The sequence below is a fragment of the Xenia sp. Carnegie-2017 genome, unplaced genomic scaffold (genome assembly GCF_021976095.1).
Source record: "Xenia sp. Carnegie-2017 unplaced genomic scaffold, XeniaSp_v1 HiC_scaffold_3, whole genome shotgun sequence".
In the NCBI taxonomy this organism is placed as follows: Eukaryota; Metazoa; Cnidaria; class Anthozoa; order Malacalcyonacea; family Xeniidae; genus Xenia; species Xenia sp. Carnegie-2017.
Genome location: NW_025813493.1, coordinates 7,957,055 through 7,985,031, shown reverse-complemented (window position 1 = coordinate 7,985,031; position 27,977 = coordinate 7,957,055). Strand labels below are relative to the sequence as shown.

Here is a 27,977-nt window from a genome sequence, read left to right as displayed (position 1 = left end):
ATAAAACTTTTAGGCCTATGGAAGCAAAATTAAATGTTTATGTATTTGTACAGTTTGACTTTATAAGGATATGTATAAGCCCTAAATGTAATATACATAAAGCTATAAACAAATAAAAGGATACTTATAAACGTATTTGTTAAAGGTAAGAACTGAGTTTATACACCTATCCCCCTGTATAAATGATAAATTGAATCGTGCAGTACGCTTCAATGCAAGTGAAAGTAAAAACATCAAACCGCGATTTTCATTAGATTCGCGGAATAAACAACTTTCATAAACATGTTCGATAGGAGCTCAGTGGCTTCATTAAGATCACAAGTCAAAATCACTATCATCATTATCCTCCATCCAATCATCCTCTGCATTTGATACATTATCCTCCTCGCTTTCATCTTCGTCATCAAAGTTATATTTTTTAGCAGTGTTTTGACGTCGGGAAGGTCGTTTAACCGGTGACGAGTTGTCAACATTCACGACAACATCGTCGTCATCACTACTTGAAGCAACAACACGTCTCTTGGGTGGCGTTGACTTTGTGTTGGTTGTTCTTTTAGACTAGAGGTAGCACAAAAAAATTTTCATATGGTAAGCAAGCGATAAGAAAATAAAAATGCCGTGTTGGTTATGGTTAATGGGGATGAAAGACAGTATAAACAGCGTGTTGGATCCAGCAAGGATTTTTCAGCTCAGCGGTTAGAAAGCAACAGTTGGTCATGGTAAATACGGATAAAAGGGTGTTTTAAAAAGAATATAAATAATATTTCTGTCGAAAATATTATAACAAGCTATAACAAAAATCAATCTACAATAAGTTTTAACAATGCAGCAAATTTAAAAACATGTACCTTCTTTGCTCGTGGCTTTGACGTTTTGGATGAAACAGGCGCACTAGTTGGTTCAGATTGATCAGAGTCGATTTCCACGACATCTTTCTTTGCAAGTTTCTAAAAAATCAAGAACAAATATCGTAAAATGCACAAGTTGGGTAAAACGAAAATAATAACATTAACACCAAGCAAAAATCAAGGACTTTAGCGCTGCACCATATATGTAGACGTATAGAAACTGGTCTTTACAACAACCATTATTTTTTTAAATCATGTCTGTTGACAACGTTAATGTATATTACTAATAACAATTTAAGAAGAGATTACAAGTGAATACATTCTTGTTTCAAACTTTTTGAAAACAATCGAGGCAAAGAATTGGCATTAATGAACCCACCTTCTTCCTTTTGGATGGCTTTACTTTTTCGTAGTCATTGTCGGACAACTCCAAGTCATCATCTACGACCTTCCTCTTAGTTGCATTCTTTCAATAAAAGAATTCCATACAAAAGAATTAACTTAGGTCAATAGCCTGATGAACGACTGAATCGACAAATAAAAAGTGTTAAAATAATCAACAAGATATGGTTCAAGGACACATGACTTAATAATTTTACTACTTAAATTATAGTTTCATTTATCATAACTTTGAAAATGACAGTGTATTTTCTAAAGCAGTTTGTGAATATCTCTTTTCATCCTCGAAATATTGAAGTTTTTGTAATGTTCGATCTATACAACTTTCCACGTCATTTTGCATAATGAGTTCCTGGAAAGTTTTCAACATCTTTTATATTCAAGTCAACTTTTGGTTGAAATGATCATGCAATTGTTTATACCATTGTCTCTTCAAAAATAAGAGAACTCTGCTCGGTTGAGGTAATATATCGGCAAATGTACCTGCTATTTCAAATTCTCATTATGCAAAATGACGTAGAAAGTTGTATAGATCGGACATAACAAAAACTTCTATATTTCTAGAATGACAAGAGTTATTCACAAACTGTTTTAGAAAATACACTGTCATTTTCAAAGTTATGATAAATGAAACTATAATTTAAGTAGTAAAATTATTAAGTCATGTGTCCTTGAAAGCAAATTAAGTTGAGTAACAGAAGAACAAACAAAACAAAACCAGAACTTTTTCAGCATACCTTCCTTCCTTTTGATGCTTTTACGACAACGTTGCTAGCGGTAGATGTGTCAATGTCATCATCTACGTCCTGCACCCCCCTGGTTGCATTCTTACAAAAATAAATAGTTAAGATAAATTAAGTTGAGTAAAACAGAAGAACAAACAAAACAAAACCAGAACTTTTTCAGCATACCTTCCTTCCTTTTGCGACAACGTTGCTAGCGGTAGATGTGTCAATGTCATCATCTACGTCCTGCACCCCCCTGGTTGCATTCTTACAAAAATAAATAGTTAAGATAAATTAAGTTGAGTAAAACAGAAGAACAAACAAAACAAAACCAGAACTTTTTCAGCATACCTTCCTTCCTTTTGATGCTTTTGCGACAACGTTGCTAGCGGTAGATGTGTCCGAGTCATCATCTACGTCCTGCACCCCCCTGGTTGCATTCTTACAAAAATAAATAGTTAAGATAAATTAAGTTGAGTAAAACTAAAAAACAAACAAAACAAAACCAGACGTTTTCCAGCATACCTTCCTTCCTTTTGATGCCTTTACGACGACGTTGCTAGCGGTAGATGTGTCAGAGTCATCATCCACGATCCACACCCCCCTGGTTGCATTCTTATAAAAATAAATAAGTAATTGAGAACAATTTATAATATAAGAAGTGTAAGTTTGACTGTCGTTAGAATCCGATAAAAAAGATTGATGGACAATTCTGTTTACCCTTGCGATCTGCAGCAGACTTGCATGTTATTGTATACAAAGTTGTGACTTTTTCAGCCACACAACCCAATGTGTAAACGGTTTATGAGCCCATGAAGTTTTAAACTTTTTCAATTGTGTGAAAAACTTTTTCAGCCATATAACCCATTATGTAAACCGTTTTATGAGCCCTCAAGATAAAACTTTTCCTGTCGTGTGAAAAACTTTTTCAGCCACATAACCCATTCTGTAAACCGGTTTATCAGCCCATCAAGATAAAAACTTTTCCACTCGCGTGAAAAATATTTTCAGCCATATAACCCATTATGTAAACCGGTTTATGAGCCCATGAAGACAAAACTTTTCCTGTCGTGTGAAAATTTTTTCTAGCCATATAACCCATTATGTAAACCGGTTTATCAGCCCATCAAGACAAAAACTTTTCCACTCGTGTGAAAAACTTACCCGTTTTGAAGGAGACATGAGCTTTTTAACTTTAGCTTTAGTGGAAGATGACACAGTGTCCTCTTTAGGCTTGCTCGCTTTCTCCATGAATGAAGTAATGTCCGCAGATTTCGTCTTGCTTTTACTTGATTTTGACTTCTTGCTGCTCACGGAGCTCGTGTCCGAGGTCTCCTCAAATCTTTTTAATCCTAAGCGCTCGGTTAAAGATAAAATGTTGTCACTTTCATTGCTAAAATCCCAATCGTCATTTTCCGAATCCGCGATAGTTTTTGATTTTTTCGATTTAGCGGCTGCTTTTTTTTTGCCGGTTTTCTTTTCGTTTTTCTTTGATTCGTCTTTTGCTTTTTTCGCCGCAGCAGCTTCAGCATCCTCACGTTCTTTGTTCTCGACAATCTTAACCAACAAAAAATCGGGTTAAAATATTAGAGCATCCTCCCCCCCCCAGAAAGACATCGAGAAATAATCCCTGCATTGTCATGACAACATTTTCATTATAATACTGGACCATATAATTCAATATTGTTCTTCATTTAAAAATGATCAATTTTGAAAGTTGATATTTTGGGCTAGCAAAACCATTCCCAATAACATTTCATGCGCGCATTTCAGCTTTAATTCATAAATTAATTTTAAGACCTTATTCCTTGAAAAAGTTGCATGCAACGGTCAGTGCAGCTTACAATAAATGAAACGTACTTCGAGTTCTTCAAGAAATGCGTCAAGATCTTCCAGCCACAAATCCTTAGGCGCCTTTTCGCGCAGCGCAGCCAGTTCAGATATCTAAATGAAAAGATGTCATTAATAAAACAAGAAAATTCTTTTTTGGTCCAGGCTGAATTGTTATTTAACCAAAAACTAGTCACGACAAAGGGAATTTCGGGCATTAGTTCCTGCTTGTATTATTCCAGCATCCCTCAAAGTTTTTAAGTTCCCTCGTTTTGCACGAACCAAAATATTGCTTTACGTATCACACAAAAATAAAACAAATTCCGAAGAAGCAAGACATCTTGAGATTGCAAAATATGCATCAAAAAAAGACAGGATGATATCATCCTCATTCTGTCTGAGGATGACTTTGAAGTAAAGTAGAAAGTTTACAGTTCACTTCTCGTCTTGTTTTGATGCATATTTGCAATCTCAAGATGTCCTTCTTCGGAATTTGTTTTATATTTCTTTGAATTTTCGGCTGGTCATGGTTTTTGTATCACACTAAAATCAGTGCGATTCTCGACATATGTAACATTAAGGATGTTTTGCACAAGGTGGATTTTTCTACGCACAAAATTTAATTTTCAACATGATTGATCGTCAACAACTTTTACTCAAGAAAAATTTTTTCTGTCTGGTGAAATGCAGTTTCCAAACAATGTGGAACAATTTTCTACACAGTCTGAGGAGCCTAGACTTTCCCACCCGCTTTATATGGTAAAAAAGTTCAAAACAGGGGGGAGTGTTTAAGCTCCAACTACCAAATCCGATAAAAAATGTGTACTATTGTCACACAGCTTAAACATGTAATTTCACTATGTTTTTTGCGTATATTGCAAAGTATGTTCAAAAGTTGAAATGATCAATACAAATGTTATCCAATCAAAATTCACTAACAAAAGCTTTTATGATTGGACAATGTGAAAGTTAAAATGATCAATACAAATGTCATCCAATCAAAATTCAATAACAAAAACCATTATGATTGGACAATGTAAAAGTTAAAATGATCAATACAAATGTCATCCAATCAAAATTCATTAACAAAAACCATTATGGTTGGACAATTTGTACGTAAACTTCGTGAAAAGCATTTTTTGAACGAACTTATCAAAATTACGCGAAAAACTATAAAAATAAAACAACAAAACTTGAAGATGACAGTATAGAGGTAAAGAAAAATATGTATATTTGACATTAATACTTTGTATAAGATAAATTTTCATTGCACCTTATCATCTCTTTGCTTTAACAGTTCGTCTTTTTTTTCTTCGGAAAGACTAAGTATGGCCATGCTCACAAGATAACTGTAATCAGGCCCAGAAGAAATGTTCGATGCCGAACTAACCGAGCTGACTTCGCTCTCAGACTCTGGAGCATCAGTTTCTACAACGGCCAATGTTGGCTTCTTCACACTGTCTTTCCACGTCTTCACTGGATCGGATGGATAACCTCGCTGGACGAGTTTCGCAACTATTTCAGCTTTTTTCTTGTTTTCTAAGTAATAAAAAATTTGATTATAGTGACTGATTAAAGAGTCCACGGCGATGGTATTTTACTGTATTGTTTTCTTTTGTTCTCTCGAATATCAAGCACTCTGATGTCTTGACTGATTCAAAAAGCGAACTCTTAAGAAAATAGCCATCTTAAAAATACAATAGTTCAATAGATGTAATTTTACGTTTATCGAAGAAAATACTGTCAGTATTTTGCAGCACAAACGACTACTGCCGGAGTTTGCCGGAGATGGACGAGCTCCGACTCCGGCAGGCAAAAATAGCCGGAGCTCCGGCCTAACTCCGGTGCACAGCACTAATATAAAGAATACATGTAATGCAAAATATGGCGTCGCTGCTTCGGAGCGTAGACCAAAAACGGCGGCCAACCGACAATTTCAGCGGTAAGAACAATATATAAGAAAAAACTTCTTATACTTTTTAAAATAGTCGACTGGACGTTGTTGTTACTTAAGAAAGAAAAGATGTTTACTGTGTTTGCACAGGCTTATGCAAACCGAGGAGACCTTTGGGAGAACTCGAGAGCAGATCAGTGCAAGCCCGAGACCGAAGGTTAAGGGTTGCACATGCTCGAGAGATCTCACAAACGTCTCCGAGGTTTGTATAAGCCAGTGCAAAAACGAAAAACATCTTTTGTTTCTTTTATAAAATAACAATAATGCAAAACAGACAAATTTGGACTAAACGTTTTAATTTTTCCTCTAAAATGTATTAATGATCGATTTGCAAATTCTCTTTGACTGATTGATTGTTATGATTGATTTGATTGGTTGAGCTCAGATGTGTTTTGCACAGGCTAATGTAAACACAGCTCTAGACCAATCAGCGCACGCGTTTCAATGTGTTTATTTCATAATTGCTATTTATACTTCCTCTAGCCTTTTTAGAAAACTGTCATATTCACGAGGGGGAATAGCAACGATCATGAAGATGAACCAACTTACCAATAACAATAACACCTTTAATCTTTTCTAAAATAAATCTTGCCTGGGCAGTCAGTCTTTTAGCTTCGGCATCAAGCATTCCTTCAAGGAAATCCTTGCGCTTTACGTAACACTCTAAGCGAACTTCGTAATACTCTCGGATGATATCGTCAACGGTTTCATACTTCTTTATCCTGCCGTAGGAATCAAACAACACCTAAAAAAACAATCATGCATTGAAGACACAGCATCCGCGTCAAACAATTTGATGATACAGGAGCGATCTGCTAAAATGTGGGAGATATTAGGGAGTTTTAGCAAGAGTACGACTACGAGAACGAGTACGAAATTTGACCGTGTAAGGGAATGGCACGAGCAAGTTTGTTGTCGTTATCGCTTCGTCAAAATTTTGCTTTAGTTGTAAACAACAGAACGAGCCTTTTTATTGTGTAAAACACCGACGTTTGCGAAGCAGCTACGGCTATATTTGTCAATAATGATATCAAAGAATCGATAATATTGATTTTGCGAGAGCATAGGACTCTTTACAGTAAAAAATCTTCACTATTTTAAGTTTTATGTACGATATATTTGTACTATTTTATTGTTTGTTTACCTTTCACTTTGCGTGCGAAATACATGAAAGTTTTGCAGATCATATTTTCCTTTTTAATGTACATCTGCCCTCAAAAAAGGTTCTAAATTAAAGCCTGGATGCTCGAAAATAGTACTGTTAACTAATTTCTTACAGAATGAAGAAATATACCTACTTTCTTTGCTTAAAAAGACATCGTAGTCGCGACTACGAATTTTTTACAAAACATCGTACTCAGATTTATGACGGCTACGTGTTTTTGTTGTCGCAACAATGGTTTCGCGCCAAAATGACGTAAATCGTACTCGTAGTCCCTGTTAAAACTCCCTACTTATGTTGTAGTACGAGATACTTAATGTAAAATAGGAGTTTTTTATTAATGTTTTCTGCTGACTTTCGAGATAAATTAGACGGCGTAGTGATGAAATTGAATACAGTGTGCCGAAAGCTAAAAACTAACCATGTAAATAGAAACAAAAGCGCGCAATGCATCTTGGTTGAAAAGCATTCTTAACATAGCTTTTGCAGACAGCCGTTTCCAACAATCCTTGAGGCCGTTATTTCAGCCAGGTGATTTACATCACGTGCATTGGCAATAGAGAAAGTGATTTCATCAAATTGAACTTCGAAAAATGAATTAACTAGCATACCATGTTGGTCAGATTAATAGACGACAACAAATTAAATTTCTTCATAATGGACTCGGTCATCGTTGCTATTTTATTTTCATCGTTCATTTCTAGCAAGAACTCCACTGTTGTGTCTGTGTTGTACTCCTTGTAGTTGCTATAAGTATAAAGATTACCCAACTTCAAAATGTGCGGACTGATACAAGCATCTGCTAAACTGCTCAGCGAGCGTCTTTTCAATACAATGATATAAAGTTAATTAACACTTGAGAAAAACGACGATTTTTTTGAGAGCAAACATGTTTCGACATTATCAGAATGCCATCTTCAGTGCAGAATGGTTAGTGTTAAGTAATATGGTTAGTGTTAGTGGTAGTGTTAGTGTTTAGTAACATGTTTGCTCTCAAAAAAATCGTCGTTTTTCTCAAGTGTTTTTTTAAAATTGCTGCTAATTAGAAATTATAAAGTTAATTATAACTTTATATCAAGTTAAATCAATAAAGTCTCAAGCACTGCTAACCTTGTTGAGAAAAGAATTGTTTATAAAACATACACTACCGCTCGCGTATTTGTTAACATAATTTTGCGTATCGTACGCGTATCCTTCTCGTATCAAATTTGGGCTCGGTGTATTCAAACGATTGATTCTTATATTAGAAATAAACATTTCAATAAAAAGTATTGTAAGTAAACTATTTTAGTATAATGCACTTATAATTTTTGTAAGTAATTTGGTTTTTTTCCACACCAATAAGTTTTCCATAAATTCTTCTATAATATAAACCTGTCTCTCGATTTGTGATAGTGTTGTTGCTTCCATGTCCTAAACTTAACCCCTGTTATCATAATTAGTTTCCGTTTTCATATAAGAATGTGTCACAAACTATCCAGCTATGTCATTGATGAGTCATATGTATACTTAGATACGACGCGAGACAATCGCAGCTCATTGCAAAAGCAACCCAAAATTTATTAATGCATAACATATACATGTATATATAAGATCATCTATTAAAAAATTCTTTCGCTATATCGTGCCTTTAAACTATTTCGTGAATAAAATATCTTAAGAGTATACTGACACTTTTTTATGTCCTCATTGTGCTACAAAGCAATTGTTAGTGTGTCGTTTCTTATGTTTATAGCACGATCGTGACTAAAACACCAAATGCGTTTGATATTTGATTCATCTGACACGAACGACAAATGTTGTTCAAAACTTCCGCGCACACTAGAAAATTCTGTCGATCACACTTGTCACGAATAACAAGTACGCGCGGCAAGTTCACCAGTGTGCGGCGGGCTTTAGATACGACGTGAGATAAGCACATTTCATTGAAACTAAAGCAACCCAAAATTTATGGATGCATAACATACATGAACTTGAATGGTATCATTTATAAAAACCCAGTTGCTTTATTGTTCCTTTTAACTCCTTCATGGTGAAAAGTTCTTAAGTGTATGCTGATGACATCTATATGTTACCATAGTACAACGAAACATTTCTAAGTCGTTAGTGAGTCATATGTATGCTCTGATAGTGTCCGTATTGAATGAATAGTGGTTTCATGCGACAAAACATTTTTTTGCCGTACGATACGCAGATACGCGTGTATCATATTTTACTCCTTTGAGCGCTGAATCTAAATCTCTAAAATTTACAGAGCACCGCGCTCAAACTATTTTATTATGATATAGCTTTTTTTCACTTTCCTATAAAGTCTATCAAGTGACAGTTGGCTATTCTGTATTTCTCGAGTCGACGAGGAACTTTGTTGTGAATGTGACCGAGTTTACAACGTAGTTGGACTCGATGGTTGATGTTGCAAGATCCACATCCATGTTATGCATGTTATTCATAAACGTATATTCTATTCGTATGAATCGACTCGTATTTTAATAGAAGGCACGTTTCGTCGCGATATAATAAACGCCTTAAATAAAACATTAAAGTTGTACGCAATATCAAAAACAAACAACGAAATCGTTAACAATTTGAAAGCAAAATTACTGCTCATTACGATGAACAACGTTCTATCAAGTATCACAGCGTTTCATCCTCGTATCATACGCGTAGCGTATGTAAACAAATACGCGAGCGGTACGGTAGTAAGTGTTTTTAATGACTTTCAAAACAAATTTTTTGAAATCGTCACAAATTGTTAATGTTAATCAATACAATTATTCCAAACACGAATGTCTGTGAGTAAATATCAGCGTCAGGCAAGTATGTTCGTCTAAAAACACACAAACAAACACAACAAGACGTTAAATATTCGTAGCTTACCTAATGCAAGCCTTGTTTTTATTACTGCCATGCAACATCGATTCCAAAACGTTTTCTTTGTACGGTTGTGTCCACGTTCCAATAGGAAGCTCGGTAATTTCAATACTTTTCTCGTCAACGACGTCGGCAATACCACGTGCTACATACTTTTGTGGATCCGTTTGTCTGATTTCTCCTTTAAAGTTCTTATAACATGGATGCTACGACATGAAGAATTAGTAGTCACGATGTTGCTGTATCATAACAGTGAACTGTGATACGTGTGAAAATTTCGTAATTTAAAACCCCCCCGGTAATTATAACATGGATGCTACGACATGAAGAATTAGTAGTCACGATGTTGCTGTATCATAACAGTGAACTGTGATACGTGTGAAAATTTCGTAATTTAAACCCCCCCGGTAATTATAACATGGATGCTACAACATGAAGAATTAGTAGTCACGATGTTGCTGTATCATAACAGTGAACTGTGATACGTGTGAAAATTTCGTAATTTTCAACCCCCGGTAATTATAACATGGATGCTACGACATGAAGAATTAGTAGTCACGATGTTGCTGTATCATAACAGTAAACTGTGATACATGAAAAAATTTCGTAAATTTCAACACCCCCCCAGTAACTCATAACAGTGAACTGTGATACATGAAAAAATTTCGTAAATTTCAACACCCCCCGCCCAGTAACTATAACATGGATGCTACGATATGAAGAATTATTAGTCACGGTGTTGCTGTATCATAACAGTGAGCTGTGATACATGTAATAACTTCGTAGATTTTCACCCCTTTAACTATAACATGGATGCTACGACATGAAGAATAAGTAGTCCCGATGTTGCTGTATCTTAAAAAATGAAGTGTGATACTTGCAACAGTTTTGTAAAATCTCGACATCACTCCCTAGTTGAGTAAGTTTGTTATAATTAATTAGCGGGCCAATTTTTTTTAATTTGAGGGCTATGGTAACACAAAGACGTTTCTCAAAAAAGTGATGGTATTAACAAATCTCACCAGTGTTTCGGTTTGGCGATCTTCTATTACATCCCTCACGTACTGTACGAGTTGCCTGACGTCAAAGTTGGGTATTTTTGTGCTATAACCGGTCCCAATACCATCGGCACCATTAACTAACACCATAGGAATGATAGGACAATACCATTCGGGCTCGATCATTTGATTGTCCTCAACGAGAAAGTGAAGGATGTGATCGTCATGTTTGGGAAACACAAGCCGTGCAAGAGGACTGAGTTTGGTAAATATATATCTGCCGCTGGCGGCGTCCTTTCCACCATGAATTCGTGTGCCAAATTGACCAATAGGTAGCAACAGATTTAAATTGTTGCTACCGACAAAGTTCTGGGCCAAGTTTACGATTGTCATGACAAGACTTTGCTGTAAAAGATGAAACAAGATATGAAAGGTTGCATAAGGAACAATTCAAACTGTTCAAAATAATATTGCGCGATATAACAAAACGCGCCAAGGCGTCAACTAGTAGGCTACAAGGATTCGTACAACGCTAAAGTAACGAAATTCAAGCACTTTTCAATGACATATTTGTAAAAATTCAAGAACGAGAAAGATATTTGCAAACACAACGCCCAACTTAAGAAATCTTTAAAACATCAAAATTTTAAAAACACGCAACTTCATCTAGCGAATTGAGAGCAAATGGCGCGTTTTCATGGACTTGAAAACAGCCATGCTGGTACTTAGGTTATTTCAATCGCTTTTACATCAAGTCTTTAAACATTAGTGAAAATGGTTTGAACCCGGGAGTATCGTTACTCCCGGGTTTGTAAATGTAGATCGTCCAGGTTGGTATAGTCCTGAGAAGGACTGTTTTTGTTGTTGTTGTCTAACATTAGTGAAAAGAAAGTAGTGCGATAACATTTTTACGAAAATTCGATCAAATTAAATTGAATTCAAGCACATCTTAAATAACTTCAAGTACTGTTAAGGCCTTGAAATTTTCTATTTCAATTCAAGGATGTTTAAGTTTTTTACGAACCCTGTACTACTTAACAGTTACGACGAATACAAAGTAAATAATTCTGAAAAGGATGCAGGAATAAAGACAAACTTATGCTAAAATATAAACATCGAAACGTCGTGTTTGCGAAATCACTCTATTTAGTTTTCTTCCGTAACCTGGTATACATATCTCTTAAACTGTCACCACTACAAAAGGTGGACAAAAGGGTTGCTGCATGTTTATCAGAATCAATATGTCGACTGTGATGGCGGTGAATTTTTATGTAAGATTACACATTTACTAATTTAGTAAATGTTTTATAAAAGTAAAAAACCAGAGGGTAGAGGGTTGTAGGCTTAGTTTATTAAGCAAGCGGAAATAAGAAAGCTAAATTCTCCCAAGGGAACGAAGCTGAAATTTAGTAAAAAACGATGTCAAAACAAAGAGAACGTAGAATTAGACCAAGATTATTGTTTAAATGTTTAGCGGAAAGTTGCCAATCTTGATTTAAAATCGCATTTACTTGGTCAAAAATGCACTTCAAGACAAAAATTCGTCTTTGTTTTCAGGTATGCTGAAAATTCTTACGACAGCAATTTCTACTTGCGCGTTTGGATAGCGCGATCCAAACACGGGAATCGACCAATCAGCGCACGTGTTTTTATTATGTCATTTTATAATATCCTTTACCTCGCCATGATGATATGCCGACAGCTCAGCAACTGATCCCGATAACTGAGCAACTTTCACTTCGCGTTTATCGTTTCGCTTGAAGCAGGTAAATAGCACTTTGCGCTGACCCGGTTTTAAACCTAGACAATGGACGAGTTACATTTTTTAATTGAAGATATTTTCTACAATTGACAATAGAAACAAATTTCCGCAAAAACAATAGACCCCCCCCTCGTTGAGGACTGAGATCAAATTATGGCGTTACAGTGTTTTTAATACATTCTGTACACAATATACGGTATCACTCAATCAAACCCATCGAACTGAATATATATGGAGGGCTAGCTCCCGCCAAAATTTTACGTCAGCAATTTGACTAGTCCCAGTCTTTCCATGCAAGGCCAAAAGCAAGTTCTTTTACCAAAATAAGCTAAAATGGGGGAATTGACCATAGAATTTGTCTTCATACAAGTACAGTACAGGCATGTTTACCAAAACGACAGCCTTCCAGTTTTATCTTTAGTTTAGGGATTGCACTAATATATGCATTTAGTTCCTTTGAAATCCATTGTTTTCTACGGATGATTGCATGCATATATGAATTTGAGCCCCCAATTATCAATATTCTTGGCGCTTGAAAAAAGAAAGAATGAGTTCACGAAGGATAAACACGTAAGTAATAACAAAAGTTGAAGACATAAAAAGACCTTAAGTATCCAAATAAAACTTACCGTCAACCACTGATGGTATAGATCGTTCGTTGTCAGCATTGGAAAAGAGAATCAACTCTTTATTCACAAAGTCTGTGTATGTTATTTGTCTAGTATTGGGACCATACAAATACAACTATAAAGAGAAATGATTTTTTACTTAGATACAACAGCAGGCATACAATCATAAAGAGAAATGATTTTTTACTTAGATACAACAGCAGGCATACAACCATAAAGAGAAATGATTTTTTACTTAGATACAACAGCAGGCATACAACCATAAAGAGAAATGATTTTTTACTTAGATACAACAGCAGGCATACAACCATAAAGAGAAATGATTTTTTACTTAGATACAACAGCAGGCAAACAAACACGAGTTTTATGATCATGAGGAAAAGTAGACTTCTTGATGCAGCTTCGATTCGTCAATGATATTATCGACGACGAAAATATTAACACAACAAAACAAACAATTAAGCAAAAGTAATTGTGATTAGTGGAGCTTACTTTCAACAATCTCCCAATCATAATAAAAAAGATGAAATTTAACAATCTGACAAACGGTGGCAGCAAGTTGCCAATGAAACTTAATAACTAAGATGTGCAACCCCCCTCCCCCCCGTCTCTGCAAAAACAGCGTGAATCCATAACTGGTACTTTGTACTCGCAGTCTTTGCTAAAGCTTGCTTAAATATATCAGCCGAATGTTGACTTTGACTTATTTCTAACTTCGCATTGAACACAATGATTCAACCTCCTATCATTACGTCTTCCAATATACTATGACATGGATATGGTAGCTCTGTAGGACAAATGCAAACTCGTTCACTGACATTGTTATACGTGACATGGATATAGTTCCTTGGTAGGAAAATGCAAACTCGTTCAATGACATTGTTATACGTGACATGAATATAGTTCCTTGGTAGGAAAATGCAAACTCGTTCAATGACATTGTTATACGTGACATGGATATAGTTCCTTGGTAGGAAAATGCAAACTCGTTCAATGACATTGTTATACGTGACATGGATATAGTTCCTTGGTAGGACAAATGCAAACTCGTTCAATGACATTGTTATACGTGACATGGATATAGTTCCTAGGTAGGAAAATGCAAACTCGTTCAATGACATTGTTATACGTGACATATGTATAGTTCCTAGGTAGGACCGATGCAAATTTAGGTGATAACAAATACACACGAATAGTATGAAAAAACGTGAAAGAGCTTGAAGCCATAAAGTGTATTCTATTCCTTATTCACCTCAGGTAAGCCTGCCTCCCTTCGAGTTTTTCTTTCCTCTAGTTGATCGGTCAACCATTGCTTGCGTTCACTGATCTTCTTCTTGCTAAACGCCTGTAATGATAATCACCAAAGAATTTTTGCCTTGTTCGATTAGAGTTTTCTGAATTGTACTTAAAAAATCATAGAATTAGGCTTGCAAAGCTCATGGGTCATTACATGCCAATCGCCCACAGTCCAAAGTATTCAGAAAAAAAACATCCGTAGAATGTCTTTCAAAACAATAGCAAGACTTATGTTATGACACAATTTGACACTGTTTTGTCGATTCCAACAAAAGCATAATAATAAAGTGAATGGTTTGAGCTCGGGAGTATCGTAACAATTTTGTAGATGTAGATCGTCCAGGTTAGTAGAAGCCTTGAGAAGGACTGTTGTTGTTGATGTTGACTTACGTTTCGACAAACTTAGGGGTAGTCATCTTCACGGTAGTCAGTCTTAACGTAGTCGAAACGGCATTCAACATAAAAACCAACAGTCTTTCTCAGGGGCCGGTTGCACGAAACCTGGATAGCGTTATCCATTGGATAGCAAAAATTTTCAAACTTGTAAAAAGGGTGTTTATATTTTTCTTACGGCAAAGACATTTCGTAATCTTCGAAACAATGTTTTACTACATTGATTGCGCAGTTCAAATCGTATACTTTTCTCCTATAAGAGATTTTATGAACGTTCGGAAAAATTTGCTATCCAGTGGATAACGCTTTTCAGGCTTCGTGCAACCGGCCCCAGGCCTCTACCACGACGATTTACATGTACAAACATGTAAAAACAAAATAACTTACGAGATCAATAGCTTGATCATCAGTGACACCGGAATAATCAAACAAGATGCGATGTCTCTCCATATCAGCAAAATATTCTTTGGCCTCCTTCGGTGTACTCGTACCCAAACCTTTGTAGTATTTCACATTCCACGAACTAACATGGGGCGTGTTTTCCTTCCATTCCTCGAACTCAGGAATGCTATAAAAAGCAATCGTTGTTTTGCCTTTTGATACCTGTTAAAGATAACATTTCCATATAAATGACGAGCTACAAACCTATAGCGATGATTCTACATGGAGGGGGAGGGGGGTTCCTCCACATTATGTTAAACTAACCTTTTAAGTAATTTTGTTAAACATAACTATTCCATATAAATGACGAGCTACAAACCTATAGCGATGATTCTACATGAGTGGTGGGGTGTGTGTTTTCCTCCACATTATGTTAAACTAGCCTGTTAAGTAATTTTGTTAAACATAACTATTCCATAAATGACGAACTACAAACCTGTAGCGATGATTATACATGGTGGAGGTGTGTGTTTTCCTCCACATTATGTTAAACTAACCTGTTAAGTAATTTTGTTAAACATAACTATTCCATAAATGACGAACTACAAACCTGTAGCGATGATTATACATGGTGGGGGTGGAGGTGTGTGTTTCCTCCACATTATGTTAAACTAACCTGTTAAGTAATTTTGTTAAACATAACTATTCCATAAATGACGAACTACAAACCTGTAGCGATGATTATACATGGGGTGGGGGTGGAGGTGTGTGTTTTCCTCCACATTATGTTAAACTAACCTGTTAAGTAATTTTGTTAAACATAACTATTCCATAAATGACGAACTACAAACTTATAGCGATGATTCTATTTTCATTTTATGACGAGTGTTTTTGAAATTGAAAAAAAGTGGAAAACCCAACGAGGTTGATTATAATACTGAAATATTAAGCCAGGAACAATCTAGGTTAAATCAGAGCCCTGTATTTGTAAGAGTTGGAACACGCACCATTCTCCTCATTTTGCATTATAATCCTTATGATCATGGCGATTGGATAAATATGGTCATGTGATTGTCTCGTCGCAGAAACGCGAATCATAATTATTTTTTATATGTCAAATTATACAAATTCTTTAAAATGGTTTAATGTTACGTTGTTAATACGACCAATCACAGCGATGAAGAATGCAAATGTAAGCATTCTCCATTGGCAAAAACAATATTGAAAAGCGTATAAATTACATACACTGCATTAAATAAAAGCTTTTTTATTTAGTACAATATCCGTAAACAACGAAATTCTAAAGGCAGCAATAGCTGTCTATTCATGAATAAAAAAAAAAGCACAGCGCAAAAATTGCCTTTCCCCTATTTAACGCTTCATCATTATGCTGGCTTTCGGAGCAAACATGGCGGACACTGGGTAATTTTACTTCCGGTGTCTCAACCATAGATATGTATAATAAACTGGATAGCGCATTGCAATATAACGCCCAATCAAAAGTTGAAGCCGAAGTAATCGGGTGCCCCTGTTGTTATCACCCGATTACTAGGTCCTATTCGAGGAACGAAAACAAACTATAACGTACGACAGGGGAGGGTTGCACGAAGCCTGGATGGCGTTATCCATTGGATAGCAAAAATCTCCAAACTTGTAAAAAAGGTGTTTATATTTTTCTTACGACAACGAAATTTCGTAATCTTCGAAGCAATATTTTCTTTCAGTGATTGTACTGTTTCAATACTTTATACTTTTTAAAAGGTTTTATAAAAGCTTAAAAGAACTTGCTATCCATTGGATGACGCTATCCAGGCTTCGTGCAACCGGCCTCAGAGCTTTAACGACGACGTATTTCTGTTATTTTTGGAACTTAAACCCATTTATAAACATAGGAGATTTTGTGGAAACATGATTTTGATTAATAATATGATTATTTTTTCGTATCAAGTGGGACCTTCTAATATGGCGGTTCTGGCTTCACAGAAATAGCGGAGTGCGTTATCCAGTATATTTCAGTTCAGTGGTCTCAACTCATTCGTATGTACTTGAGAGGCTACACTTGAATTGCTTATGCAAAGTAATCCTACTTATTTTGTTTTGACACGGGCAAAGTAATGAACTCACGACAAACCTTAACTATTGGTGTTATGAACTCCTCAAGAAACGGCAATCTTAAAAGTTCAGGCCAGTTGTGATGTATAAAATTGATGAGTAAACCCTTGATATGAGACCCATCCTGGTCTTGATCAGTCATGATCATCAGACGACCGTAACGCAATCTCTTCATATCCTCTTCGGTCTCATACTTTTTGCCGTATTTCAGACCCACGATCTTGAGGATGTGATTAATTTCGATGTTCTCCGACAACTATATTAAAAGAAAATAGTTAGATTCATAAGACAAAATCAGTATAAAGTGGCATGTATCGCAATGCCTTTAAACGATTGAGACATATCACAAAACGTTGCAAGACAGTATGAAAGCAGGATTATAAAAGATACGTGATATGTTTGAAAAAGGTTTTTCACAATAGCTCGCTTGAATTATATGCACGGTAAGGGCAACAAAGTGGGAGGGATTTGGGGGAGAAGTGCACATCTCTCCTAGTCTCGTCTTTTTACGTTGTTTTGTATACATGGTAAGAACAACACAAAGGGACGTATTTCAGGGAGAAGTGCACATCTCTCCTAGCCTCGTCTTTTTACGTTGCTTTGTATACATGGTAAGAACAACACAAAGGGACGGATTTAAGGGAAGTGCACATCTCTCCTAGCCTCGTCTTTTTACGTTGCTTTGTATACATGGTAAGAACAACACAAAGGGACGGATTTAAGGGAGAAGTGCACATCTCTCCTAGCCTCATCTTTTTACGTTGTTTTGTATGCATGGTAAGAACAACACAAAGGGACGGATTTAAGGGAGAAGTGCATCTCTCTAGCCTCGTCTTTTACGTCGTTTTGTATGCATGGTAAGAACAACAAAGGGATGGATTTAAGGAAGAAGTGCACATCTCTCCTAGCCTCGTCTTTTTACGTTGCTTTGTATACATGGTAAGAACAACACAAAGGGATGGATTTAAGGAAGAAGTGCACATCTCTCTAGCCTCGTCTTTTACGTTGTTTATGCATGGTAAGAACAAGGGACGGATTTAAGGGAGAAGTGCACATCTCTAGCCTCGTCTTTTATTTTTTGTATACATGGTAAGAGCAACACAAAGGGACGTATTTAAGGAGAAGTGCACATCTCTAGCCTCGTCTTTTACGTTGTTTTGTATACATGGTAAGAACAACACAAAGGGACGGATTTAAGGGAGAAGTGCACATTTCTCCTAGCGTCGTCTTTTTACATTGTTTTGTATACATGGTAAGAACAACACAAAGGGACGGATTTAAGGGAGAAGTGCACATCTCTCCTAGCCTCGTCTTTTACATTGTTTTATGCATGGTAAGAACAACACAAGGGACGTATTTAAGGGAGAAGTGCACATCTCCTTAGTCTCGATCTTTTACGTCGTTTGTTATACAGGTAAGACACAAAGGGATGGATTTAAGGAAAAGTGCACACCTCCCTAGCCTCGTCTTTTACGTTGTTTTGTATGCATGGTAAGAACAACCAAGGGACGGATTTAAGGGAAGTGCAACCTCATCTTTACGTTGTTTTGTATGCATGGTAAGAACAACACAAAGGGACGGTTTAAGGGAGAGTGCACACCTCTCTAGCCTCGTCTTTTATTTAGTTTGTATACATGGTAAGGACAACACCAGGGACGGGTTTAGGAGAGAAGTGCACACCTTTCCAAATCTTTTACTTGGTTGTATGCATGATGGTAACGAAAGGAATTAGGGAGAACTGCAAACCTCTCCTAACCTCGTCTTTTTATTTAGTTTGTATAACATGGTAAGGACAACACACAGGGACGGGTTTAGGAGAGAAGTGCACACCTTTCATACTCTTATTAGTTTGTATGCATGATAAAGACAATAAACAGAAAAGGAATAAGGGAGAACACAAACCTCTAACCTCGTCTTTTACTTAGTTTGTATGCGATAAAGACAATAAACAGAAAGGAATTAGGAACTGCAAACCTCTAACTACTCAAACATCTAGAAGAATGCAAGATGGGTGCGAATTTTCAAACGAAATATTAACACACTAAAAAATTATGCAAACGTTATTGATAAACGACACACTTCCCTAAATTGTACGCACCTGTTTACCGGAAGCTTCTCACATTGAGCAATTTTCCTCGTAAAGGAAACACACCATAACGATCGCGACCAACTACACTAAGACCACTGACGTTTTGTTGGAATCTCCCTCGGTCAAAATAAGGGTACACTTTATGGAGTTCTTTCCCCCAGCATCGTTAGCGTCGTCGAGTTTTGGAATTCCTTTTAACTTCGTTGTCTTGGCGCCACTGTTTCTAGTCATTTTATTCTGGAAATAACAAAAAATGTCTAACATGGTATAGGGCAGATAGCCAACAAAACTAATCAAACTAGAGCCTCTACCCTAACCATCATGGATTCATACCTAATTAAGGTCCCTCCCCCACACATTGTGGATCCATACCCAACTAGGCTCCCTCACCCAACCATTGTGGATCAATACACAACAAGAACCCCTTCCCCAACCATTGTGGATCCATACCCAACTAGAATAAAATAATACAAAAGATCCTAAGCTAGTTATACCGTTCTTTAGAAAATGTTTTACCACATGGTTTGATTTAAACGAGTATTTTTCACACCTCACTCTGTCTTTGAATATCATGTATGACGTATTCGACGATACCGCTCTGCATCACCTACGTAAATAAATAGTAAAAAAGTATTATCACGAAGTTAAGATCTTTGTCTTTTCTCACAAGGATCACGTTATTCTGCACAATTAGTATTCCTTAAAACATCATTTGGGTTCTCTTGTTTATTCAAATGGTTTGAAAGGTTAAAGAAATGTTGTCAAACACAATACATTCCATAAAACTTGGGTTCTCTTACTTATTCAAATGGTTTGAAAGGTTAAAGAATCATTGTCAAACACAACACATTCCTTAAAACATCATTTGGGTTCTCTTACTCATTCAAATGGTTTGAAAGGTTAAAACATCATTGTCAAACACAATACAAAGCACATCTCTTGTTTGTTTGTATTCGTGGAAAATATAATTAAATCCATCACACGATGATCTTTCCCTCTTTCGTACAACTTGGGCAACAGTTAGAAGTGTGCGATTCCAAAATACTAAGTTTTGGTCCTCCTCTTTAGGCGCGTTTTCAACCGTTGAGCTTTCCATAGTTTTGAATAATTATTTGTCCACCCAAAGAGATATGTTTATGAAAAAAGTGACTAGCAAGCTTTTGAGAATCTTTTTATCCAAAAACGACATAAATTTTTATACATCCACAAAGAATGATTAAATATCGACAGATTACAAAGTGATACAAACAAGAAGGAAAAATATTCAAAAATCATGATTGGTTAACTAAAAATGGAACAAACAAGCAGGAAAAACTCAAGAATACAATGTACCTGTTTTATAAACGCGTCATTTAGAGCACACTCAGAACCAAAATCCCTAGATCGAAGTGTCATATTTTCTTTAGTCTGAGAGTCGAAAGCTGGATTCTCCACCAAACAGTTGATGAACACCCAAAGATGATTCCTTATGTTATGAGGTCTTAACGGAACAAATTCCTTCGTACATTTTTTTCGTATTGCGACCATAAGTTTTTTTATTAATTGGTCAACAATATACCTCAAATGTGTCCCGCCCTGTTTAAAATAAAATAATCACTTTTATTAATGGCTCAACAATATATCTCAAATGTGTCCCGCCCCGTTTAAAATAAAATAATCACTTTTATTAATGGCTCAACAATATATCTCAAATGTGTCCCGCCCCGTTTAAAATAAAATATGTCTTTTATTAATTGCTCAAAATATATCTCAAATGTGTCCCGCCCTGTTTAAAATAAAATAAATTCTTTTATTAATTGCTCAAAAATATATCTCAAATGTGTCCCGCCCTGTTTAAAATAAAATAAATTCTTTTATTAATTGCTCAAAAATATATCTTAAATGTGTCCCGCCCCGTTTAAAATAAAATAATCACATTTTGACAACGTTAGCTCAAGAATGTAACGTGTTGGATGCAGAAGTAACAATACCATAAACATTGTTATATACCAATTTTCAAACTTCATTTTTCATTGGTCGAAAATGCGTCACGTGAGAGAGAAATTGAACCGTTTCCTCACAATCTGTTCGCCGTCAGGTCAAAATGCGACCTTTACCCGACTTTGGTCTGCATTTGATCTCCATAAAAAAAAGCGGGGGAATGTTTTCCAAAGAACTTTTTTACTATGCCATCCATATATTCTTTAGGAAAAGTTATTTGGAAAAAATTATTTCGTCTATTTATGTTGTTGTCGGTTTTCTTTTTGAAAATTGGTTTATAATAAAAAACCTATTGACTAAAATCTCGAGAAACAGCGTATTTTGTCCACATCGTTTTTTCGGTTTTTGTAAACGCTAAACCCATAAACATCGATTTGAAAGTAGAACCATAACACCCGAAAAACCGCTCAAGCATGGCAGAAGGCATTGTGATTTGTTTAATGGAGCACACCTCATATATCTCTGCCGCCTTTATATAAGTATTTTACGTTTGTAGTAACATAACGTTCTACAACCCAAATTCCACCAAATCGCAAATAGAGAACAAATTTTTAGGTCAACCCCCCCTTCACGGCTTTCACCCGAGAAGCGAGAAGGGGGGTGTACACGATTGACAACCACGTACCTTAGTTGTAGCAATACTGTTAACAAAACTAGCTTGTTGAAAGCCGTGGTGACTAGGGGCAAGAGCCACTTCCCAGCGATCACTAATTTTTTGATAAACAACCTTCACATTTTCTTCCTCATCGTCTGTCTTGTTTTTGAGATAAAGCTCAATATAGTCTTTGAAATTTTTTATCTACAAATGAATTATCCCAAATTAATTGATTCCAAACAATGCAGACAATGGCCAATCAACCGTACGTACTTATAGTAATAAATAAATACTAGAGGGCCTTACACTGTGTTCTGTATTCTATATAATTTTTTCTGCGTATAACGGTAAGAAAAATTTTCCAAAAATGCTAACTCAGCTCTACACCAATCAGCGCACGCGTTTCATTGTGTTTATTTCATAAATGTACTTGTTGCAAGCAAATAATCATAGAAAACTCACCGGCAATTTTTTCTTGTTCAAATAAACGTCGATACCACGTACACAACCGGCGATATCGTACGCCCGCTTTGTAAGCAAAGAAACAGTATCATCATCTAATTTTTTCATTTTGAATTTCTCTAGATCCGGACAGTACGTAATTGATGTGAAGTCCTTCTCATCAGTTGCTTCGACAATGGGATCTTCTGCCTTGCTCATATTATTCCTCCACGTCTAGTAATGAAGATGATTGTCATTGTTACAGCTGCATCGTTACACAGGGTGTCTCGAAAAACTGCTCATCTTTGGAGCTAGCCGACGTTTATAATTTACATGATTCATTAGTAATTATTCCGCAAGGAGCCGTAAACGCAAATGAATACATACATAATGCGTACGTTGTTGTATTGCAGGTACAGCACATTGCAATTCCCAAGCAAGAAACTCAATTCAATAACGATCACTTTGTCAATAAAATTTTGTAGTTGGGCAAGGTCATGCTAACTTTTTCAAGTGCATTACAAACACTCCAGAAAGTAAATCAAATGGTTAAATAATCTCATAAACATATATATAAAATTATTTATATATGAAAGAAATCATAGACGCATTTTGCCAAAACACTCCCCCTCCCCCTACCTACATAGTAAAGAGTTGGGACACCGGAAGTAAAATTGCCTAGCGTCCGCCATTTTGTTTCAAAAGCAGGCAAATATAAGAGCATTAAATAGAGGAAAGACATATTTCCTGCTGTGTTTTCTTATTCATGAATATCCAGCGATCGCTACTTTTGAAATTGAGATGGATATTGCACTAATAAAAAAGCATTTAATGCAGTGTTTGTAATTATACGTCGTTCATTACTATTTTCGTCACTGGGCAGAGTGTACATTTACAAAAAAAACAAAAAAATTTTTTTTAAATTTTTTCATAATATGACTTCATGTAAAAAGTTGTTTTCATTCGCGCAAAAAATGGCGGCGAGACACCACGTGACCATATTCATCCAATCATCATGATCATAATGCAAAATGCAGAAAACAATACGTTTCTACTCTTGCAAATACAGGGCCAAGCTTTCCTCTTCTACCTGCGCCATTGTGTAACATCACCTAGGGCCACATGGTTACAATCGTCGCAAATTTCGCAACTATATTTAATTACCTGTTTGAAATGTTTTCCATTGCAAACTGTCTCGACAGTGAATTCAGTGCTGTAGATGTTACATAACTTTGCACCATAGCCATTTCTACCGCCGGTGACCTTTTTCTGACTGTCGTCATAGTTACTCGATGTTAACAAATGTCCAAAAATCATGCTCGGAACATACATGTTTTCATCTTTATGCATCTCAACTGGAACGCCTTTGCCATCGTTTGTAACACTGATTCGTTTATTCTTGCTAAATAAAAAGGTATATTATAAACTCAACGTACAGTACGTTGCCGAGGGAAATAGCGAGTTTTCTTTTCCTTGAGTCGGTCCCAATGTTGAGACTCGAGCGATAACAAAAACGCCATGTCCCGGGGGGGGGGGGATGTAGCTACTGATTGCTTGTTATACAGGGTGTGTGAAAAAAAAGGCGAACAGATAGGAAAACATCGCTAAAGTGATCAGCGCGCAAGAACTGCAAAAACCTTTTATGTGTTAGGTAGTTGGATTTAAAGTTAAATTTCGTCACTTCATCTTGTTTTACGAATTAGTTGTATCAAAATAAGCAGGCAACAATTTTTCAATTGTTTCACTGGCGGGAAAAAATTGCATTTATTTCAAGTCATGTGACCGCAAATAAACCAATCACACACACAGCACCTTAATCCTCTCATGTTTTAGTTGATTGACAAGTCTTGATGAATGACATACGTAACGACACACTTATAGCACCCCCCCTCTCCCTACGAAATTATAATGGATCTATCTCTGGAATAACGAAGTTATCAACTGGCTTTTTCACAAAGACGATTTCGAAGTTACATTCGTATTTACATAGTTTTGAAATTAATTACGGTCACTGCGAATAAAAAACCGCGAAAGCCGATTTTCCAGGAATTTTCAAGGAAAATACTTTGAAAAAAAACCCATAATGTACGCTTCAATAAGATTTTTTAAGTAGCCATAAAATATAAACTTACGCATCAATGGAAATTTTAATATACGACATTTCGGGGTCCCTTTGCTTGTTGTCAGCTGCATTCACTATAAAATACAATATAAAATTCACACATTAAAAATTTCTCACATTAAAAATTTCACACATTAAAAATTTCACAATGTAACACGTCGATTTTTCATAAATTCAAAAGATGTATCGATGTGGAAGGTGTACGATGCTCGAAAAAACATAAACATTATTATTCTTATGACGTCACAGTAGCTGTAAGTACCACTGACGGTGGTAGGTCAAAATAAATTATACGGAATTTTTATGACGTCACAGTAGTTGTAAGTACCACTGACGGTGGTAGGTCAAAATAAATTACACGGAATTTTTATGACGTCACAGTAGTTGTAAGTACCACTGACGGTGGTAGGTCAAAATAAATTACACGGAAGCTCATTTTAAATTAAAAATACCTTTACACAACGCTGTCGGTTAAAAATTTATGAAGAATATTTAAAACTAAAACACTCCCAATAGGATTCTCACCTATTTATCTCAAAACGGAAATATAGTTTCAGTAATGTACGCCGACCTACCCTGGATCCCCTACTGCACAAATATAAATGTGTGGCAGGGGGTGAGCACATCACCTCACCCCCCTGCCACATACTATATGGAATTCATGCCATTACTGACCAATTTTCCACTTAACAAGTCAGTACATACAGATATAAAAACACATTATAACTGGGTCACTGACAACGTAATTTTGATGAAAATAAAATTTTAAAGCACGCCAGGTAAAACTGTATGCATAAAGTTTCCATCACTTGGATATTCCAGTTTTACGATGTGGTTTCGATTCAGAAAATAAATCTGTATGCATATAACATTTTGAATCGCATAATTTTATCATATGAAATGGGTTGTTATCTATTCAAACATACATCATAAATAAAGGCTGATGATTTCAAATTTACGTATGCTTCAATAGAGCAATCTGGCTTTATTAAAATAAGAACATAAATTGCATGATATCAAAATGACAAATGCACATTTTTTTTATTTTAATGGCCTTTTTTTTATTCCAAATTGAAGAAAATTTGTTATTTTCTTTACATTTTCTTTTAATTTATTACGGATGATGAATGCACATTTTGTTATTTAAATAGCCATTTTAATTTTATTTCACATCAAAGTAAATTTGATAACAAATTGATTGTCACAAAAGTGGAGCATTTTTGATAGCAGAAATTTAAAGTATCATCATTACTGCTGATGAGCAAGAACATTAAGAACTTGATTTTATTTATATTGACATTAACAATAAAACCATGTATTGAAAAGGAAATGCGTATGAACAAACAAAAACTTCATCTGGAAAATGAAAATTGATTTGATTTGAGTAATCAATCCAGGAAATAACTCTAAAAGTATAAATTATAAAATAATTTATAAAATAAAAGCAATAAAACATGCTTGTTGTTCTTTATCTGTGAGTTAGAGCGCAAACTGATTCGATAAAAATTAAATCAATCAATCAATCAAGGAGACTTAAAATCAATCATGAATATTTGAAGAAAAACTAAAATGCTTGTTTCAAATTTATCTGTCTTCCATTATTATTACTTTATAAAGAAATAAAAGATGTTTGTTCGTCTGCACTGTGTCGAGCCAGGGAAACCCTCAACCTTTGGTCATTTCCAAAGAATAAAAATATTTTCAAGAGTGAAATATTATTGCACCCATTGGTCATCTAACATTGATAAAACTTCAAAACTCATTTATGCAATTTCTCAATTACAAACACACTCACTAACATTGATTATTATATCCAAAAGATGCTACAGATTATAATCGTTAGCCATGCATTTCTCAACCAAAACGTGTTTTATTCTACAGACATTACCTAGTATTTCATCAAAAATTTTGTATAATCCAGGGACAAAGGAAATTTCTTTCTGCAGCATGCAAGAATTTCCATTATTCCAGACCCACATAGGTTGTGATAATTGATCAACAGCGCCAATGTAAGTATCTGGACGTAAGAGAATGTGTTCTAATTGGGTTTTCTTCTGATATATTCTTTCCACAGAAAGTCTTTTGTTTGTGTTATTTTTGCCTGCCATTTCATTCATGCTTTTTTCCTAGAAATATAATATGAATATGAATTGGCATAGGAATATTCAATATGAACAAAGTAAATAGTAAAAGGAGTTTCATGGCATGAAATATGATTCATTAATTGGAAAGAGACAATGATGGGACTAAAACGGAAAATTATCAGTTTAACAGGTGATGTAAAATATTCCACAGTAATGTACAAAAATCACAAAACTCTTGTTAAGCAATGTCACTGTTGGCTATCAAAAATGGTGAGCTGGAGACACTAAGTGCATTTTTTGCAAATAGGTTTTAGGATTCTAAATCTCACCTCTAGTATGCCAATGCTTTGGTTTGAAAAACCGAAATAAATTCTGAATTCTAAGTCACCTTTCAAAATCCAAACAGCTCTCAAAACGTCCTCATTTTAGTGTATACCATGTAAACTAAGATTATCCTTATAAACGTGACTAAGAGCATACTTATAAACGTGATAAATGGAACTCAATCATGAAGTTAAGCTCATTTCATAAGTCTAGTTTCTCAGCTTCTTTCATGCAGCAATCTCTTGGCGATGGTTTTAAATTCAATTTTGCTATTACATGCACAAATATACAAACTTTATAGTTTTGTAAAACAATATACGATGGTCGCCATGTTTATCCAATAAATTTGTGGCGCTAATTTTAAAATTATATTTTTAAAATTATATTGCTAAAGCTACCTACAAACCAGAAGTAAATGATATTTTAAAGACTCCTGAACTTGCAGATTTTTTCAAATACATGTAGAAACATTACAGGCCGTGTAAAGAGTAAGCATCCAAAACCAACACGAAGACAAGATAAAATTTAGGCACCCAACAAGTTCATCGTCAAATAAATTGCAAAGCTTAAAGAATTACTTACCTGTAAAGGTTTTTTGCATGTTTCCATGTTGATAAAATGCTTTGACGAACCTTTTTGAAGGCAGATCTGAAATACTCTCTCACAAATAACGAATTGCGAATCGGCGCTAAAAACGTTATTGTAAATTTGAATTTTGAATTTCAAAAATCAATGCTCGTTCCAGTCCTTCACGATACCACAGAATATATACATAAAATTGAGTGCTTCCATGGAATTATAAAAGTGCTTCGTATGGAATTATAAAATTAACATAAGAAAACGCCTGCACTCGAGCAGGGCAGGTGTAACCCTCGGGCTTGCAGCCTTGCACTGATCTGCTCTCGAGTTCTCCAAAAGGTTTCCTCGGTTTGCATAAGCCATTTCTTAATCAATGTATTAATTTATAGGGGTAAATATTAAG

The 27,977-nt window shown here is 35.5% G+C and overlaps 1 protein-coding gene and 1 long non-coding RNA gene across 2 annotated transcripts; one reads left to right on the top strand and one right to left on the bottom strand.

Annotated features, from left to right (window-relative positions):
- Positions 1-20: 20 nt before the first annotated feature.
- Positions 21-27,714, bottom strand: LOC124454371 (DNA topoisomerase 2-like). Its single transcript, XM_047005182.1, is given in 30 exon segments — positions 21-558; positions 849-947; positions 1,228-1,314; positions 1,985-2,074; positions 2,159-2,239; positions 2,324-2,413; positions 2,498-2,587; positions 3,137-3,529; positions 3,833-3,916; positions 5,076-5,341; positions 6,306-6,501; positions 7,530-7,665; positions 9,796-9,995; positions 10,812-11,192; positions 12,466-12,587; positions 13,179-13,293; positions 14,431-14,523; positions 15,255-15,470; positions 17,380-17,616; positions 19,459-19,477; positions 19,479-19,548; positions 19,551-19,686; positions 20,000-20,056; positions 20,782-21,024; positions 22,055-22,228; positions 22,487-22,699; positions 23,630-23,867; positions 24,598-24,661; positions 26,476-26,713; positions 27,578-27,714. Coding segments are annotated over 30 exon segments (4,698 nt in total). The 5' UTR covers positions 27,605-27,714; the 3' UTR covers positions 21-315.
- On the top strand, positions 8,059-9,122 carry LOC124454372. Its single transcript, XR_006951429.1, has 3 exons — positions 8,059-8,135; positions 8,631-8,645; positions 9,113-9,122. It is a non-coding gene; the product is annotated as an uncharacterized LOC124454372 (long non-coding RNA).
- Positions 27,715-27,977: the final 263 nt, after the last annotated feature.